Raw genomic sequence first — 19,731 nt, 5'->3', positions numbered from 1 at the left:
CGCTTACGTCCCTGCCAGAACTCCTGTCCAGCTCTCAAGCTCTTTTAACAGTTCCAAAAACCCGCCACAAGACTCGCGGCAACAGAGCGTTCTCTGTGGTTGGGCCCAAACTGTGGAACAAGCTACCTCTCAACATCAGGACCACACAGAATCTAGAGCATTTTAAATCCCTTCTTAAGACGCAATTTTTTGATTTGGCTTTTAATGCAGGTTGACTTGAGCATCTTAGTTTTTAACAGTTTTTATCATAGATTGTGACTGTTGTGTGCTCGTCTTATTTTAGGTTTTTATTGTTGATCTGTTGTCCCTTGATTTGTTTTAGCTTGTACGGCGCTTTGGTGTAGCTTTGCTGCTGTAAATGCGCTCTGTAAGTAAAATTGACCCTTGACCTTAATGTCTTAACATTTAATTATTTTGACTCCTTGCATTTAACTTTATTATTTGCATTGCCTTCCCATCACACGCAATTATGAGCCGGTGTGTAGGAGTCCTGTTGCTTTTGTTTTGCCTTTTATTGCCACTAGGGGGTTATTTAGGTGCAACTTGTAATTCTGGTCAGGTGTTGCTGATGAAAGCAGTCAAACCGTTTTCTATTGTGTTTCACTGGAAGTACAAGTAGTCTTTAAAATGAATGAAAATGCTACAAAAGAAAAAGGTATCAAGCAAAGAATGATGAAAATAAAATGACCGTTGGAAACAGTCGAACACGTCGAACTATCATTGAGCGCAAGTAAGATCAACGCTGATCATTAGCACCCAGTAGTGTCAGTGTCTTATATACTTTAGACAGTAGTTTGGGGGGTTTGAGATTATAAAAGTCTAATACCCTTGGTGGTGTTTGTAATTCTATTTTATTGAGCTTAGATTTTTGTTTGACTACAGATTTAATTTGGTGATCTTCTAAAAAGCTATTCTTATCCATTCCAAATTGGGAGACTAGTTGATTAAATGGGATGAAGTCCAATCCTTCATATGTGTGTTCCAGCAACCAGTAGTGTCAAAAGGGTTAGGACTTTTATTATTTGATGATGTCCATTTTGCGTTTTAGTGAGCCTGTTCACCGTGGCTGCCGAGTGCCGACCAGAGGTTTTGTTATATCGTCTGCACAGACAGAGCTAACCCCACCCCTGCGTAGTTATAAAATAGAATTTAAAGGTATTCAATAAAATTTAATATTCCATAAAAATATGGATTACCAATGTTATAGACCCTTTAATATGCGATAGATGTGGAAACTAGGTAATTTAGGAAAGCCAAGGAACAACACTTTATAACAATTTGACACAGAGGCAAAAGTATGTTTCTAAAAATCTATTTAATACTATATTTCTACTACTATGATGATGCAGAACAAATGATTATACATGACGAGTTAAGGTGATGTCAACTGAGACATTGAATGAGCTAGGATGAAATATGAGCCTAGATGTTATGAAAAACCTAATTAAGTGACTCAGAAAATTGTGACGTCTGGATTGTAAAATATGTCTGGCTGAATGTGTACTTAGATTTAACACGTTATCAATTTAAGATTTAAAACCATCTGATGCTAGGTGAGAGACTATGATTACCCTTGTGATGGGACCTGGCACGGAAGTCGTGTCGGTCCAGCTGTTGACAGGAGTCGACTTCTGGAGTGTCAATGGTCGTAGCTTCCTTTGAATTTGCACGGGTGGCCGATGGGATACGTCCCGGGTCTGCTGGCAAGACGTTTAACGTCTTAAGAGTTTTTTCTCTGATGGAGTTTTGCAGTTTTGCAAAGAAAGTTTGACCTTGAAAGAATGGTCTTGTAGTCGCTGAAACAGATTCGCCTAACGAGCTGAAGCTCGTTGGATCTCATTTTTTAGAACAAGTGTCTTTACTTTATTAACTGTTGTTTATAGATTTAGTCAAATCAGAACCTACCAAGTGTAAAATGGGCATTTACCATGATATCTCAGACACCACTCTTTCCTCAAACACTTAGAAAAGGCTTATTCAACTTTATGTGAATTAAATCTGTTAAACAGTCATTTATCAATATAACAATATTAATATGTGAATATACTGATAATAAATCATTATTAAATTCAGCAAGTACTCATTTGTGGTATTTATGACCTGAAATAAATTATTATTTCCAGAATAAACAATTATTATTATTGTGAAGCAGTCGGGCATTATTAAATCACTTTAATAATAATAATAATAATGCATTGAACTTACATAGCGCTTTTCTAGACACCCAAAGACGCTTTCACACACTCTCACATTCACACACTGCTAGTGATGGTAAGCTACTTGTAGCCACAGCCGCCCTGGGGAGGTCTGACAGAGGCGAGGCTGCCGTTTGGCGCCGTCGGCCCCTCTGACCACCACTAACACAGGCGAGTTGGGTGAAGTGTCTTGCCCAAGGACACAACAGCAGGATACCCCTGGCGGGAGCTGGAATCGAACCCACGACCCTCCGATCATGAGGCAACCCGCTCTACCACCTGAGCTACTGCTGCCCACTTTAGATAAAACATTCAGGTAGGTAAACACTCCTCTTACTCAGCATAGAGTTTACTCAGAAATGTGGCGACTATGAAGCCCATAAATAGATTTTAACCGCTCAGTCATCCATTCACTTCAGTTTAGCAACACGCTGAAGTCAGTATGGCTCTGACTGCTGAAGTTTTCATCCCTCCTCCCTGACACACCGACCAACTGCGTGGTCAAGCTCTTTATGTTCAGCAGTACGAACCTCTGCGAGTAACTGTTTATGTGATGAAGATGACCAGAACAACTCTCTACGGACAGACAGACAGAAATTACAGACCTTCACCGGCGTAATATCACCGCGACGTGGGTCTTATAAACGCACCATGCCGGCATGGCATTGCACAAATTTTGCCGGCATCTATATTGAAAATGAAAGTAAACGCAGGCAATAAGTTTTACTTTTTGAACTAAATCAGCGGAGATGGCAAACTGGAGCGCAGCAGCACTTCTTGAGCATCTCCCTGTTGGAGTGGTTTCCGACTGGGAACCTGGTTCTCCTGACAGGTTCACCTGAAGCCTTTAGCTTACACACCCAGAGGGAGCCTGAAAAATGACCCAGTTTCTAGATTATTTTATTTCCAGGCAGCTGCGTTCTGCACATGGCCACAGGAACAGTTTGCCTCATTCTGGAACCCCACCGGCCTTTTTCCACCTACACGAACAACCTCACCACCTGGAAGGCCTTCGTGTGTGAAACTAAATTACAATAAAACAAGTTCGCTTATCACCCGATGCAGAATGAAATCTCTGAAATGAGCCGGTTAAAACCTGCACAGCACGATGCAGGAGCTGCAGGCATGGTCATTTAGCAGATTAGCTTCTGTTTGAATCCACTTAGTCTGGATCTGGTCGGTAGTTATTCTACAGACAGCAGGTGGTTAAGTATCACAAACATGGCTGCCAGCAGCACCATTCAGGATCCGACAGCCTAACACACTAACACCCTTTGCACCAAGACCCCAGCACTCACTCGTTTTGTTGCTCTTCACTTTGGTGAGAAGTGTGTGAACCAACAGGAGATCTCCGTTCTTCACCGCCACCAGAAGATCCTGTTCCTTCCCCATGATTAGAGGTGACATCACAGGCTCACCGACAGGTGTCCGGACCCGGCAGCGTGCCTTGCTGTCAGTAATCCTCCAGGAGAAGGCTTTCAGCCTCCAGCTTTGACACAGACAGCTGCTGAATGCAGGCCATGTTCAGTGACTCTGGTTCTGTCTTCATCCCACAGCTGAGATCAGGTCCTTCATCTCTGCTTCAGAATGCACGTTCAGTTTGCTGCAGGGCTGAGCTAATGGTCCATCTCTTGACCCTCACACTCCAGACAGGATGATGCTGCAGGGCACAGAGGAATGACTCACTTCAACTTAACCATTTAAACGAGTGAAAGATCAACAAATACAGAATTAGCTGTTCTTGGGTCTGAAGTAGGGCTGCAGGTGCTCCTCTGCTCCAACACACCTGGTCTGGACCAGTGGGCCTTTAACTGGCTCCTGAGGAGCGGGTTCAACTACTGAATCAAGTGGGATGGGTCCCAGAGCACCTGAGCCCACACCAGGATACAAAACCTGCAGAACAGCTTCTACAGCCCATCAGCAGGAGCCCAAACCTGGACTGTGAGGTCCAAGAGCCACGAGACAGGATCCAGGTTAGGTTTACAAACTCTCAACACCAAAGGCTTGGTTTTCCTTAGTGAGGGCACCTCTGATCATATGGACCTGAACTACACACACCTGAACTACACACACCTGAACTACAGACACCTGAACTACAAACACCTGAACTAAAAACACCTGAACTACAAACACCTGAACTACAGACACCTGAACTACAAACACCTGAACTACAGACACCTGAACTACAAACACCTGAACTACAGACACCTGAACTACACACACCTGAACTACAGACACCTGAACTACAAACACCTGAACTACAGACACCTGAACTACACACACCTGAACTACAAACACCTGAACTACAGACACCTGAACTACAAACACCTGAACTACAGACACCTGAACTACAAACACCTGAACTACACACACCTGAACTACAGACACCTGAACTACAGACACCTGAACTACAAACACCTGAACTACAGACACCTGAACTACAAACACCTGAACTACAGACACCTGAACTACAGACACCTGAACTACAGACACCTGAACTACAAACACCTGAACTACAGACACCTGAACTACAAACACCTGAACTACAAACACCTGAACTACAGACACCTGAACTACAAACACCTGAACTACAAACACCTGAACTACAAACACCTGAACTACAGACACCTGAACTACAAACACCTGAACTACAGACACCTGAACTACAAACACCTGAACTACAGACACCTGAACTACAGACACCTGAACTACAAACACCTGAACTACAGACACCTGAACTACAGACACCTGAACTACAGACACCTGAACTACAAACACCTGAACTACAAACACCTGAACTACAGACACCTGAACTACAGACACCTGAACTACAGACACCTGAACTACAAACACCTGAACTACAAACACCTGAACTACAAACACCTGAACTACAAACACCTGAACTACAAACACCTGAACTACAGACACCTGAACTACAAACACCTGAACTACAAACACCTGAACTACAAACACCTGAACTACAGACACCTGAACTACAGACACCTGAACTACAGACACCTGAACTACAAACACCTGAACTACAGACACCTGAACTACAGACACCTGAACTACAAACACCTGAACTACAGACACCTGAACTACAGACACCTGAACTACAGACACCTGAACTACAGACACCTGAACTACAAACACCTGAACTACAGACACCTGAACTACAGACACCTGAACTACAAACACCTGAACTACAGACACCTGAACTACAAACACCTGAACTACAAACACCTGAACTACAGACACCTGAACTACAGACACCTGAACTACAGACACCTGAACTACAGAAACCTGAACTACAGACACCTGAACTACAGACACCTGGTCATAATCACTGTTCCTACCTGGAGAGGACAGAAGCGGCTCCCATCTCTACGATAACCGGACTGAGCAGCGCGAGACGTAAAGCTCCTCGCTTGTACCCTGTACTACTTCCGGTATAACTTTCAAAACAAGACAGGTTCACATCAGCTGCAAAGCGGATCGCTCACGAAATTCGCGCGCTGCCCGTTGCTCCTCTGTTCACATCAGGCGAGATTTTTCAACGAGCGCTTCTGCTGTGTGTGTGTGTGTGTGTGTGTGTGTGTGTGTGTGTGTGTGTGTGTGTGTGTGTGTGTGTGTGTGTGTGTGTGTGTGTGTGTGTGTGTGTGTGCGTGCGTGTGTGTTCTCACCTCTCTAGTCCGTGTAGATCCAGTCCCCATAATTCGGCAACAAATTAAAAGTCAACACGGAAGTGGCAAATTTTCAGTTCCACCCTCATCCACTAGGGGCTGGCACCAGACGTGAGCGGTCTCACTGACTCCCGTGTTAAAAATGTCAGTTCCACAGCAGAAATAAACATGTTGCTAGTCTCAGAGTTACAACACGTGGTGCAATCCTTCCCTCAGTTCTCCCAATGATACTCCGCATGCTCATCCTCTTCTTCATATGCATCGATTGAGCCAGTTTATGGGAATAGACCCATAATGTCTGTGACGTGCATAAAAGAAACAAGAGCAACCTTATTAAAAATAAACGTTCCCCTTTAAAGCAACGTTGTACTTCTACGTCCCTACCAACTATAAGGTTTGGGCTCCTCAACACAAGGTCTGTGATGAACAACTGGTTCATTTTAAATGACTATTTCAGAACGCAGAGGCTCAATTTCTTTGGAATAGTTGAAAGTTGGGTCCCCCCTGGACACACTGGAGTGCTTATGGAATTATTATCAGATGACCAGTATCACCAGTATTATTACCAGTATGTTTTAATGTCCCATGGTGTTCGGGTAAGGGTGGTGGGCTGCTCTGCGTCGTCAGGAGGCGGGAGCGGTCTTAATTGTAGGAAATGGAGTCCTGTGTACCTTTCGACAGCTTTGAACTTTGTTTTTTTTGACTTTGGTCCAGCCTCTAGACTCCTAGGAGTTCTTATTTACTGTCCACCAAAGTACAATACTAAGTTTTTATCTGATTTTGCAGACCTGTTGGCAGTTTGTCTGCCTAATTATGATCATGCTGTCATCCTAGGGGATTTTAACTAGTGATGCACCTTTATGAAAAGTTTGGGCTGATACCGATGTCCAATATTAAGATCACTTTTATGGCCGACAACCGATCTTTGCCGATACCGATATACTGACATTGATGCTTCTAAAATCAGCAGATTTTGTATAGAATGAAGACTATTAAAGTTGAATTTACGTTATTATGTACACACAACACACACATTTACGCTTCTCAGATGATTTCTTTCACTGTTCACATGACTAAACAGATACACATCACCCCCTCACTCTCTGAAACAGGCAAACAAATGGAGACAAAATGGAAAAAAATATCAGTTGTTAACATCGGCCCAGTTTTATTTATCGAACCGATACCGATATGTTAAAAAATAATTAACATCGGCCGATACCAATATTGATGCCGATATATTGTCCATCCCTAATTTTAACATTCAAGTGTGTTGTCCTGACAAACCACTTGTTAAGGAATTTTTTTAAATTTTAGTCTTTTAATGTTGTTTCATGGAATACAGGTCCAACTCATATGCATGGACATTCCCTGGACTTAGTCCTTTCCTTTGGCATTCCAACTATTCGTGTTGATGTGGTTGATACCGGTTTTCTCGGATCACTGTGCTCTGATGTTTGATTGTGATGTGCCAACTCACACTATATCAAAATCTGCTCCTCGATTTCTGAATGCACAACAATCTGAATTTGTTGAAGCTTTGGAAAACAATGGCCAATGTTGTACTCGGCACCAATAAATCCAGGAACATTTTGTGGTAAGGTCAACTTGTTCTGTACATCAGCCCTCAACGAGATTGCTCCTTACTCTGTTAGGAAATCCAGGTCTGGATCAAAGGGTTGGTACACTGAAGAAATTAGATTTATCAGGTGCAACTGTAGGAGGGCTGAAAGGACATGGAAAAAAGACAGACTTCAAGCTTCTCGAAACATTTTCAGGAGTAAATTGGAAAGCTCCAATAGGGCTGTTAACCCTCTGGAGGCAGGCGTTGCAGATGTGCTATATTAAAACCTACCTACCTGGTTACTCCACATACGTATTTCATGAGCATTTTTTTAACTCAGAAGTGCCCCGTAGGACTTAGTTGTTCGTCCTTTTATCAAAACTTATTTTGAGCCTGAGAAGGTTAAGGATGCTAGAAAAGGTTTTATTGCAAGCATTATTTCCTCAGCCTCAGGTGATCAACGGGTTATCTTTAAAACTTTGAGTTCAGTGTTAGAGCCCGTTAATGAGAACGACTTCCTGGAAGCCTTGGTAGAAAACTGTGAAAAGTTTTGTTGCTTAAGAAAAAACGGCAGCCGTGAGATCCTCTTTGGTGCTGTCTCCAACAACCTCCTTTTTGACTCCACATCCTCTTGCTTCTTGCGTTGGACTCATTTGCGGTGGTGTCCATTTCAGATCTGTTGGATTGGTATCTCTAATGGCTCCCATCGTGATCCCATGTCAGCTTGGGTTTTTAAGGGTGTTTTTACTGTTTTAGTCATTTTAACTCTTGTCAATAGTAGCTTTTCCTCTAGCACATTTCCACAAGAGCTGAAGCATGCAGTTGAAAGACCACTATTGAAGAAGGTGGGGTTGGACTTACGAGTTTATGCTAACTATAGGCCAGTCTCTCATCTTCCCGTTTGTGCAAAAATAATTGAAAGTGTTGTATATAAACAGCTGTCTACATTCCTGATCGACCATGATATCCTAGAGCCCCTGCAGCAGGGTTTAGAACCAGCCACAGCACTGAAACACTTTTACTAAGGGTACTAAATCATATATTTTTAGCTACAAATGATGAGGATGCTGTGGTTTTGTTGCTTCTGGATCTTACGGCGGCCTTCGACACAGTAGATCACCATATCCTATTGGAACGTTTGGAAAAATGGGTAGGGTTTGCTGGAGATGCCTTGCAGTGGATGAGATCTTAACTTTCAGAGAGGTCTTTCTGTGTCTCTATGGGTACCTGCTCATCAGAAGATGATCCTCTGAAATGGGAGGTTCCTCAGGGGTTGGTCTTAGGTCATTTGCCTTTTTCTATCCACCTGCTACCCTTGGGAATGTCATTTTGTAAAAATAATGTAAACTTCCATTTGTATGCCAACGACTCTCAAATTTATTTGCCACTAAGTCGGGGGTCGCTGGGCTCAATTCAGCCTCTGGTGAACTGTTTGAACGAGGTACGTTCTTGAATGGCAGCTAACCTTTTTTGTTTTAATGACAAGACAGAGGTCATAGTTTTGACTCACCATGACTGCCAGCCTCATGGTATGGACCTCATGTCACTGGGCCCATAAGAACAAACTCTAATCACTAATCTGAGTGTAAAACTAGACTTCTTGTCATTTGATGCCCAAATGACTGCAGTAGTTCGATCCTGCCTTTTTCAGTTACGATGCTTATCTACCATCAAGTCAACGATTTCAACAAAGGATTTAGAGACTGTGACGTGTGCGTTCATACCATCAAGGCTGGATTACTGCAGCTCCTTATATGCAGGATTGACTCAATCTGCAATTGCTAGACTGCAGATGGTGCAAAATGCTGCAGCCTGGTTCATCATGGGGTAAAAAGGTGGGAGCACATATTTCCAGTCCTTAATGCAGTGGTTGCCTGTGAAACGTAGCATCGAAATGAAACTCCCAGTTTGATGTTCCAGGCGCTTGCCGGAACAGTGCCACCTTATCCTGCAGAGCTTTTACAAAGGTATGTTACTATTCCACCTCTTCGCTCTGCAGAGACGGGTTTATTGGTCAGGCCTAGCTTTAATTGTCGTCTACAGTCTGGAGTTTGAAAGCTAAATTGAGACAATATTCCAAATCTCGTTAATTTTATACTTTTTTGTACTATTTTGGTTTTAATGTTAATTTTCTGGTAATATTCTTGGATTGTTTTTATTTATTTTTATTGTTTTTAGTCATTATGTGCATTTTGATTTTATTTTGTTTGTGTTTTTTACATCTTATGACATCCATTTTTTAGGATGGTCTTATTGTTGTCTGTAATTTTAATGCATATGATCCATGATTTTATCATGCACTTTTATCATGCGCTTTGGGCAGCCTTGGCTGGTGGCATTAAGGTCCTTTATAAATAAATAAAATGAAATGTTTACAGCCTGTTTTATTTGACCTAGTTTTCATTCACGATAACTCTGAGGGGGGTGAATTTTTTCTAACTTCTGTTTAAGTGGAATTTAAGGCAACGAAATCTGCTTTTTTGCTGATAAGTAGTATAAATGAGTGTCTAATAGTGTTGTAGACATGTCATTATTTTTGCATTTTCATGCTTTTTCTTAAGAAACTCATAATTCTGCCAAAAAACGTCAGTCTAGCGCCCTCTTTTGCTCAAAACTATGGAACACATTTAATTTGAGTCGGTTTGAATCCACGTTAGCCTATGCAGGGATTCCCAAAGTGTGGTGCGCGCACCCCTGGGGGTGCGCGAGCTGCGGCTAGGGGGTGCGCGAGGTGAAAAGTGTAATGGCTGCGGAGCTCAGAGAAGTCTGTCATATGTCACCATTATTGTAGAAACTCATTTGTGGGTGGGCCAAAGAAAAAGTAAGTGGGCCCAATAAATGTAATTGAAAACAAGTATAGTTTGAGCACGCGCGCGTGTCCGCCACATGTGCCATAGCTTCATAATAACAATGCGTCGAGCTTCAGCACTCTGGCCTGCGCACTCCGATATGTTCCGTATTTGATCATTTTTAACGGTGTTGGAGGAATCTGAAGGTGGCGAGTCATTCTGGCAGATTGTAATTAACACCTGTCTCATGCAGGTGTTCTGACGTTGTAAACCTCACACACAGAACATTGTGGATGTAACTAAATAACAAGAAATGATTCCCATTCAGGCTATTAACAGCGCGCTGAAGATCTGAAGTTCAGAGTGCTTCTGTCAGAGTTCAGACGTGTTCCAGCGGAACCACGACTCACGGGTGCACAAGTGAGCACATCTGGGCTGGGCAGAAGTTTAAATAGCGCCAATAACGAGACGCGGTGACTTGAGCGGCTGTGCCGCGCGCGCACGCTGCTTTAACTCCGGCACGCCATCAGACTGAAGGCAGAAATGAACGCTGCCTCCACTGTGATAAAAACTTTTAAGAGGTTATTTTTCATTTAAGGTCAAATTAAGATATTAGCTTCTGGGATGAGTCGGGTCCGCTCCAGCCAGTGACTCCTCATGAACCTGACCACAAGTCCTGTTACTGCAGCATTTGTTATTCCAGTCCGCGTGGCAGCGGATCACAGATTCAGCCTCACCATAAAACAGCAATAAGTTGGTCTGAGGTAAAAGTGAACCTCATGGCTATATCTTTTCCATCTTTTCTCCTATAGACATTTGATTACGCACAAGTAGGTGATCAGCTCCAAGTAGGTGATCAGCTCAGGATTACGCAGAACAGAAGGAAGGAGAGCGCTCTGGCCGCAGGTTAAACGTTCCTACTTTAAGAAAACCGTTAAATTTCATTGTTAATGTGCTACCTGGGCACTCTAAATATTTATTTAAAATTAAATCAAAGGAAATTGTAATGGTATCGAATGTTTATTAATTACTATTTAAAAAATGAAAGTGATGGGGAATTTGTTAACCCTGTCTGTTTAGCTTGACATCTTATATATATATATATATATATATATATATATATATATATATATATATATATATATATATATATATATATATATATATACATATATATATATATATAGAGCCATGCCCCGATGTGGGGGGGGGGGGGTGCGTCGACATGGTCGGGACATAGAAGGGGGTGCGCGGCTAAATAAGTTTGGGAACCACTGGCCTATAGCTAACGAGCAAGGGCGTCAGTTTGTTTTCAGAATTGCTGGGGACAATAAAGTAGGCTAGCACAGGGGTCGGCACCCCGCGGCTCTGGAGCCGCATGCGGCTCTTCCATCCATCCGATGCGGCTCTCTGTGCTTGTAAAATAATGAATGGATATCTAAATAAAATGCTTTATATTTTACTGCATTAATTTTACATCTGTAAGCTAATTCTAAATGTAAAGATTGTCTGCGTAAACCTGAACAGGTCCAACCCGGTCTTACTGTGAGACCGGGTTGACGCGTCACGCTTGTGCGTAATCATAGGCGCTTTCTGAGCTGAAGAGGATGTGAGATTCTGGGATTCTCCTCAGACGGCTCCTGGATGTGTCGCCACATTGGAGACAGGAACAAGCGCTATTCAGCCAAAGTTTCATCATCAGGGAACATTTTCTAAGTGACAAGTCTCTCTGAGAGACCGGGTTTCGAAAACACTCGCTTCAGTGGGAGGAACCTTCCACATGCGCTCTGGTTCTCTGCGTGGCTCTGGGGTTAATCAAGTTTAATTGTTTCTCTTTGCAACAATCTTCACAGGAAGGCAAAACAGTTAAACGGCAGGTTACATATATTTCCGTTTGACTGTTTATTTTGACAGATAAACTCAAGGATGTTGCTTGGTTTGAAAGAATTACCCCGACGCGCACTGGATGAGCTGACATTTTAATCGTTAACTCACATCGCGGAGGTAAAATATTCCCATCAGAACATCAGAGCTTTATACTGGACACTGTGTTCAGCGCGGCTCGGAGCGCCCACGGTGGACAGGGAGCTGAAGATCTGGGGTTCGCAGCGCAGAACCACGGCGCATGCGATAAGATTTCCTCCCACTGAAACAGTCTGGAAACCCGGTCTCTCTGAGGGATGTGTCACTTGGAAAAATGTTCTTTTTATGAAATTATGAAACTTTGGCTGAACAGCGCTTGTTCACGTCTCTAATATGGAGACGCATGACGCGTAGAGACATTTGATCACGCACAAAGTTTATGTAGAGCAGAAGCGGTCGGGCCACGGCAGGTGGAATGTTCCTAGCCTACATGAAGTGTAACTGTTTAATTGTAACATTAATATGTTACTGGACATGCTGGTCTGGTTGGTTAGACCAGTGTTTGAAGTGGAAAACACACACACACACACACACACATATTAATTAACTATAAATATCAGATGGGAAAGAGGGAACTGGACAATACCCATTGATTAAATACATATCATTTAGGCTTTTATAAGATTCTTCATTTAGTTGTTTTATTTCACATCTTTAGCAGCAGACCAGTCTTGTTTGGACAGATTTGTCAGAAGTGTGGCTCCTTCATTGCATTTGTTACACTGACTATTTTTCATGTGGTTTGTTCCGCAATAAAATGTGGCCTTTCTGGTAGTCTACAGTATTTTTTATGTCAGTTTAAATTGCAATTTCAGTGGAAATTCTAAAATATTTTGGATCATCATCTGCCACTGGTCAGGATGAGCCACCCACCTCCCCTGCTGGACAATACCTGCCATCTATCTTATCGTCCACAGCAGTCACAGCCTTGACCCTTGAGGATGCGCTTCCGTCTACATCCTCAGCTACTATGTCTCCAGAGTTATCTGCAAAAATATCTGATAGTGAGGAGAAAGACCTTGCTGCTTCTTTTTCTACCCACCATGACCCCGGGTTTCCACGGGAGCCGTCAGCAGCACGTTACTGCAGCAGCACGTCTAGCTGCTGCTTGGCCCTTCCCACGAGACGCGACGCAGCAGAGGAGCAGCTGTCACCGACAGGGCACGAAGTCACACGAGTGACTTCGTCAGTAAACACAACAACAAGCAGGAGAAAACTACAACATGGCTCCAAAATGTTTGTGTTTTTATATTCTGTCCGTTTTATAATCGCCAATACGGACCTGAAAAACAAAGGAGACCGCTAGCTAGGTGATAACTTCTCACGGGGACGCACAGTTAGTAACCTTTTTTAAAGTAAAGCAACCGGAAGGCAGTACGTTCTTTATTCTGAAAATCTCGGGAGCTTCTCTCCATTTCCGCGTCCGATTTCCTGTCTTTCCTTCCCCAAAAATGTCGAACTTGACCCGTTTCAGAGGCGTCGCGCGTAGAAAATAGAACCGGCGCGTAAAGGCCGCGACATGCTATGGCAAGCCAAAACCGTCAAAATACGCCACTTTCCCAACCCGTCTAGTTAAGAAATGGCGAAAAAAACGCCGTTTGATGTGCCAAGACGTCGTAAAATACGGCGAAAACTCTGCCAGAACGCCGTAATTTACGCCGTTCTGAACGGTCCCGTAGAACGCCCGTAAAATACGCCGTTTTTTCCGGACATTGAACGCCGTTTTTTACGTCACCCTAATCCCAGACGCGTTCTCTGCATGGGTGGCGTAAAATACGGCGTTTGGTACGGACATTGAACGCCGCTTTTTTCGCCGTCCTGTGACATAAAACGCCGCTTTTAACGCCACTTTGTGACAGTTTTAACGCGTTTAAAATTCAACTTTACTCTCATTTATGCAGAGCCCTCCCCATGGGTTTCTCATCCACTTAATTTAAACTCCAGTGACCCAATGAAACACGAGGAGGTTGAGGCAGCACTAATTCATCCCAGATTCGCCGGGCTGTCGGGCTGTGCGGATTGCTGTTTTCTAATACAACTCGGCTCTGTTTCAACTAATTTCACTGTATTGAAAAAGCCTTGAAATGTAGTAATATTATCAACAATGTGTCAACATTATTATTTTTTCTGTCCACCTGTAAAAGGCAGAAACGCTGTTTCAGTCAGACCTGATGATTACTTAAAAGTGTGGCTGCCGTATCAGTCTGTCCTCGTGGCTCGTGAGTCCAGCTGAAACATCAGTGCTCTTTCTGTCCAAAACTCCATTCTTCTTAAGTTCATCCACTTTCAGTATTTACTATTGTGACAGTGTGTGTGTGTGTGTGTGTGTGTGTGTGTGTGTGTGTGTGTGTGTGTGTGTGTGTGTGTGTGTGTGTGTGTGTGTGTGTGTGTGTGTGTGCTGTCGCAACATCCCGATTGATGATGTGCCCTGGCTATTTGGCCAAGGAAGTGTTCCTTTGGCTGACTGGTTAGAGCGTATGACTCTCACCCGGGAGTCTGGGGATCGAATCCCGTCCGAGTCCTCGTTTATCCACCTGGCCACACTATTGTTTTTTTTTTTTTTTTTTTTTTTTTTTTTTTTAACGACTGTTATACTTGTCTTACAGGAGCTTCTGAAGATGTTCTGTCTTGCTTCTCCATCATCACTCTCCAGCTCCTCAGACCAGCCACTCCAGAACCTTCCCAGATCCAGGATCAGAGCACTTTAATTAAAGTTTGAAACATGTCTGCTTGTTGTTCTCCTATAGAAGCCTTAAACTAGAATTTGCTAATGAGCTTTCTTGGCTAAAATATGCTCTTAAATGTTTTTATTTACATAATCAAGAAACACGTTTTTCATTGCTGCTTCACCAAGACATGACTCTGAGAATGTCCTCAAGATCCTGAAACGCTGGTTAAAACAAATTACTTTTAACCTCTTATAAAACAAACGTGTCTGTTGATGATTATGCCACTATACTGAAGCACCTGCATACTTGCTACCGATTTGCTAACTTTCTGTAATATTTGATATTTAAGTTAAAAACATGAAATGCTGTAACACAAATTCCAAATGTTCTAGTTGAGCACTTGTTTCTACTCAACTAATCATTATTTCTGTGATTAGTCAGCTTTTTCCTTTTCAATAAACACATGGAAAAATTACAATTATCTTACTGAAAAATGGTTTAACAGTGTTGCACATGTATAATAATCTGCACTGGTTTTCACAGTTATGGCATTCTTCAAGTGAAAAGATATTTACAATTGATTACTTCAAGTTCCTACTATTTACATTTTATGCATCGATACTGTAAATGGCTGTTTACTAAGGCATACAAAGTCAGTGCCTGTACACAGGTAGTTTGCTTGTAAATCTACATATTTCGGTTCTATATGATCCTGTATTCTTCATTAATGCTACTTACAAATCCACAAGTCTGTAGAATTGCCTTGTTTATTTGAGCAGGTATTGAACAATCCTTTTAGTTATTAACAAGTTGAGTGTGTGCTTAAGAGGAGTTTAAAAGCGTTAGCCTTAGAAAGTAGATGAGCCTCTCCCACAAACCACATTTTTTAAATTTAGGACTTTACGGAGTGTGCTGAAAGACAAAATTAGGCTGATCATCTCCATTTTTACAGGAGGCAACCCCCTGCTTACTAGGCAAGAACCCGTATGAGAACATTCCATGTGCAGCTAAAGATCTGTAAACTAAATAATGTCTGGAAACCACCAGGGACCAGGCCCAAAAGCATCACTTCAAAGACCTGACAGTCTGATCTGCTTTGTGTCATAAGGTGCAAACACGAGAAACCTTTTTAACATCCAGAGATTCTTACAGAAGGAACAACTCCAGCTGATATGTTGCATTCATTCGATGTCTTCCTAAATCTATATCTAATTATAAATTTGTAAATATTTTTCATAAATTGTAGTGCTCAAAACCTAAAGAGACAGTTGCTTCAGTCGATCTGTTCTGCTTCTGCAGCCAGACACTAAGCCAATCCAATAAAAGTACAGGCACTGACTTTGTATGCCTTAGTAAACAGCCATTTACAGTATCGATGCATAAAATGTAAATAGTAGGAACTTGAAGTAATCAATTGTAAATATCTTTTCACTTTATTTTATTATTATAGTTTGAAGAATGCCGTAACTGTGAAAACCAGTGCAGATTATTATACATGTGCAACACTGTTAAACCATTTTTCAGTAAGATAATTGTAATTTTTCCATGTGTTTATTGAAAAGGAAAAAGCTGACTAATCACAGAAATAATGATTAGTTGATTAGAAACAAGTGCTCAACTAGAACATTTGGAATTTGTGTTACAGCAGTTCATGTTTTCAACTTAAATATCAAATATTACAGAAAGTTAGCAAATCGGTAGCAAGTATGCAGGTGCTTCAGTATTGTAGTGGGCATAATCATCAACAGGCACGTTTGTTTTATAAGAGGTTAAAAGTAATTTGTTTTAACCAGCATTTCAGGATCATGAGGACATTTTCAGTCATGTCTTGGTGAAGCAGCAATGAAAAACGTGTTTCTTGATTATGTAAATAAAAACATTTAAGAGCATATTTTAGCCAAGAAAGCTCATTAGCAAATTCTAGTTTAAGGCTTCTATAGGAGAACAACAAGCAGACATGTTTCAAACTTTAATTAAAGTGCTCTGATCCTGGATCTGGGAAGGTTCTGGAGTGGCTGGTCTGAGGAGCTGGAGAGTGATGATGGAGAAGCAAGACAGAACATCTTCAGAAGCTCCTGTAAGACAAGTATAACAGTCGTTAAAAAAAAAAAAAAAAAAAAAAAAACAATAGTGTGGCCAGGTGGATAAACGAGGGCTCAGACGGGATTCGATCCCCAGACTCCCGGGTGAGAGTCATACGCTCTAACCAGTCAGCCAAAGGAACACTTCCTTGGCCAAATAGCCAGGGCACATCATCATTCGGGACGTTGCGACAGCACACACACACACGCACACACACACGCACACACACACACACATACACACACACACACACATACACACACACACACACACACACACACACACACACACACACACACACACACACACACACACACACCACACACACTGTCACAATAGTAAATACTGAAAGTGGATGAACTTAAGAAGAATGGAGTTTTGGACAGAAAGAGCACTGATGTTTCAGCTGGACTCACGAGCCACGAGGACAGACTGATACGGCAGCCACACTTTTAAGTAATCATCAGGTCTGACTGAAACAGCGTTTCTGCCTTTTACAGGTGGACAGAAAAAATAATAATGTTGACACATTGTTGATAATATTACTACATTTCAAGGCTTTTTCAATACAGTGAAATTAGTTGAAACAGAGCCGAGTTGTATTAGAAAACAGCAATCCGCACAGCCCGACAGCCCGGCGAATCTGGGATGAATTAGTGCTGCCTCAACCTCCTCGTCTTTCATTGGGTCACTGGAGTTTAAATTAAGTGGATGCGAAACCCATGGGGAGGGCTCTGCATAAATGAGAGTAAAGTTGAATTTTAAACGCGTTGAAACTGTCACAAAGTGGCGTTAAAAGCGGCGTTTTATGTCACAGGACGGCGAAAAAAGCGGCGTTCAATGTCCGTACCAAACGCCGTATTTTACGCCACCCACACAGAGAACGCGTCTGGGATTAGGGTGACGTAAAAAACGGCGTTCAATGTCCGGAAAAAACGGCGTATTTTACGGGCGTTCTACGGGACCGTTCAGAACGGCGTAAATTACGGCGTTCTGGCAGAGTTTTCGCCGTATTTTACGACGTCTTGGCACGTCAAACGGCGTTTTTTTTCGCCATTTCTTAACTAGACGGGTTGGGAAAGTGGCGTATTGTGACGGTTTTGGCTTGCCATAACATGCTGCTCCTGAGACGCGGCCGACTCGCGCTGCTGACGGCTGCCGACGGCTCCAGTGGAAAAGGTTCTGTTGACCACAGCGGTTCCTATCAGCAGTTATGACGTGCTGCTGCAGTAACGTGCTGCTGACGGCTGCCGACGGCTCCAGTGGAAAAGGTTCTGTTGACCACAGCGGTTCCTATCAGCAGCTATGACGTGCTGCTGCAGTAACGTGCTGCTGACGGCTGCTGTGGAAAGCCGGGGTGAGCCTTCAGGTGTGTGTGTGTGTGTGTGTACTTGTGTAGAGGGTACCTAGACTCCAAGTTTACTGGGCAACTGCACTTTTATGTCATTTAAATGTTTCTGATCATTTGAGTATGTCTATGTGTTCCATTGCTATGTGCTTTGAGTAATGTGCCAATATGTCAATAGAAATGACTGGAGATGAACCCCCACTGAGCCCCACTTCTGAGGATGAGCCTTTGTCAAGTGACCCTGCTAACTGGCCCTCACCTCTGACTGACAGCTGGTACGAAGAGGACCAAGTAAGGTGTCACCTGACTTTGTTTTTCCAAGGAATGAGAGTGATGGAAGAAGTTGCCATCACCAATATTTCAGGAAGACATTAGTAAGATGGCAAGAACCTGGCTGATGTATTCCACTGTGAACAACAGCCTCTTATGCTGCAAGTTGTTTTCAAATAGGAACATTAATATAACCCTCCCACTGTCCTAACAGGTGTGACCCTGCGAGGAAAGCTGACCATTGAGCAGGGTTGATGGTTTATCCCTTGGGTCCATGTGGCAGAGTTGAGGAGTGAGGGTCCACAAAGATAAACAATAACAAGTCTGCTTCTAGACCTGCAGAAAGATAAAGAATAGAAATAAATGGGACACAACAACAATACATCAGGAGCAAGCTATCACTGCGTCAGCCTGATGGTGAAATATAAAATCAACATTGTTTTACTGAACAATCACACGATAATAAATCACAGTGCATTTAGTGCCAACCACAGCCTTAAGACATGTGTTGACCGTGCCCAAGTCCATACTTATGAGAGCACCGTGTGATCACCTGTGTGTGTACACGCGCTTGTTTATGTAAGGTTTCTCTATAGGAGCGTCCAACAGAGAGTGTGAGGGACCACAGATCCGCCCCCCAAAGATATGCAGGAGATGGGGGGGGGGAGCTCCAAGTCCCAGAGATCCAGGCGCTGCCCCAGAACACAGGAGCCCCAAGGAGACTGCAACCAGAAAGGCCCCCGCCCCCCTCGAGACAGAGGGTCGCCCCGGGGGGCCACAACCAGCAGCCGGCAGAGCCCCTGGAGATCTCAGCGGCAAGCCCACAGGCCCGCCCGCAGCCTCCCACCCCCTAGCCGGCCGAACCCGGGACCCAGCGATCTGGGACCCAGGGGCGACCACCCCCCGCCGGGGACCCAGCAGAGCCCAGGGACCCAGACCCCACCAGGCAGCCACCGGGATTGACCAGGCAGACGCCAAAGATCTTAAACCCCCTGACCCGGGAGCCACGAACACTCAGGCAGACCAAGGCACCACACTCCACACCAGGTGTGGCAGGGAGAGGGGAGACGAAGATCTATATCATAAAAAGAAGTCCCAGGAGAGGGGAGGAGTCAAAGGCCCCACCTGGCATATACAGTCATACACAAACACAGTCACACACTCCCTCCCTCATGCTCACACATGCACATACAACCCAAGACTTACAA

The 19,731-nt window shown here is 43.3% G+C and overlaps 1 protein-coding gene across 1 annotated transcript in view; it reads right to left on the bottom strand.

Annotated features, from left to right (window-relative positions):
* The window catches only part of LOC107376744 (caskin-2), a 175,390-nt gene extending 169,148 nt beyond the window's left edge, over nucleotides 1-6,242 (bottom strand). The window contains exons 1-2 of the mRNA XM_070545349.1: nucleotides 5,552-6,242; nucleotides 3,494-3,855 (exon numbers count right to left, since the gene is read on the bottom strand). Coding sequence (XP_070401450.1) covers nucleotides 3,494-3,602 — 109 coding nt within the window. The 5' untranslated portion in view covers nucleotides 3,603-3,855; nucleotides 5,552-6,242. The remainder of the gene's footprint in view (nucleotides 1-3,493; nucleotides 3,856-5,551) is intronic.
* Between the last annotated feature and the right edge of the window lie 13,489 nt (nucleotides 6,243-19,731).

Source organism: Nothobranchius furzeri, chromosome 16 (assembly GCF_043380555.1).
Source record: "Nothobranchius furzeri strain GRZ-AD chromosome 16, NfurGRZ-RIMD1, whole genome shotgun sequence".
Taxonomy (NCBI): Eukaryota; Metazoa; Chordata; class Actinopteri; order Cyprinodontiformes; family Nothobranchiidae; genus Nothobranchius; species Nothobranchius furzeri.
This window is presented reverse-complemented; position numbering and strand designations above follow the sequence as displayed.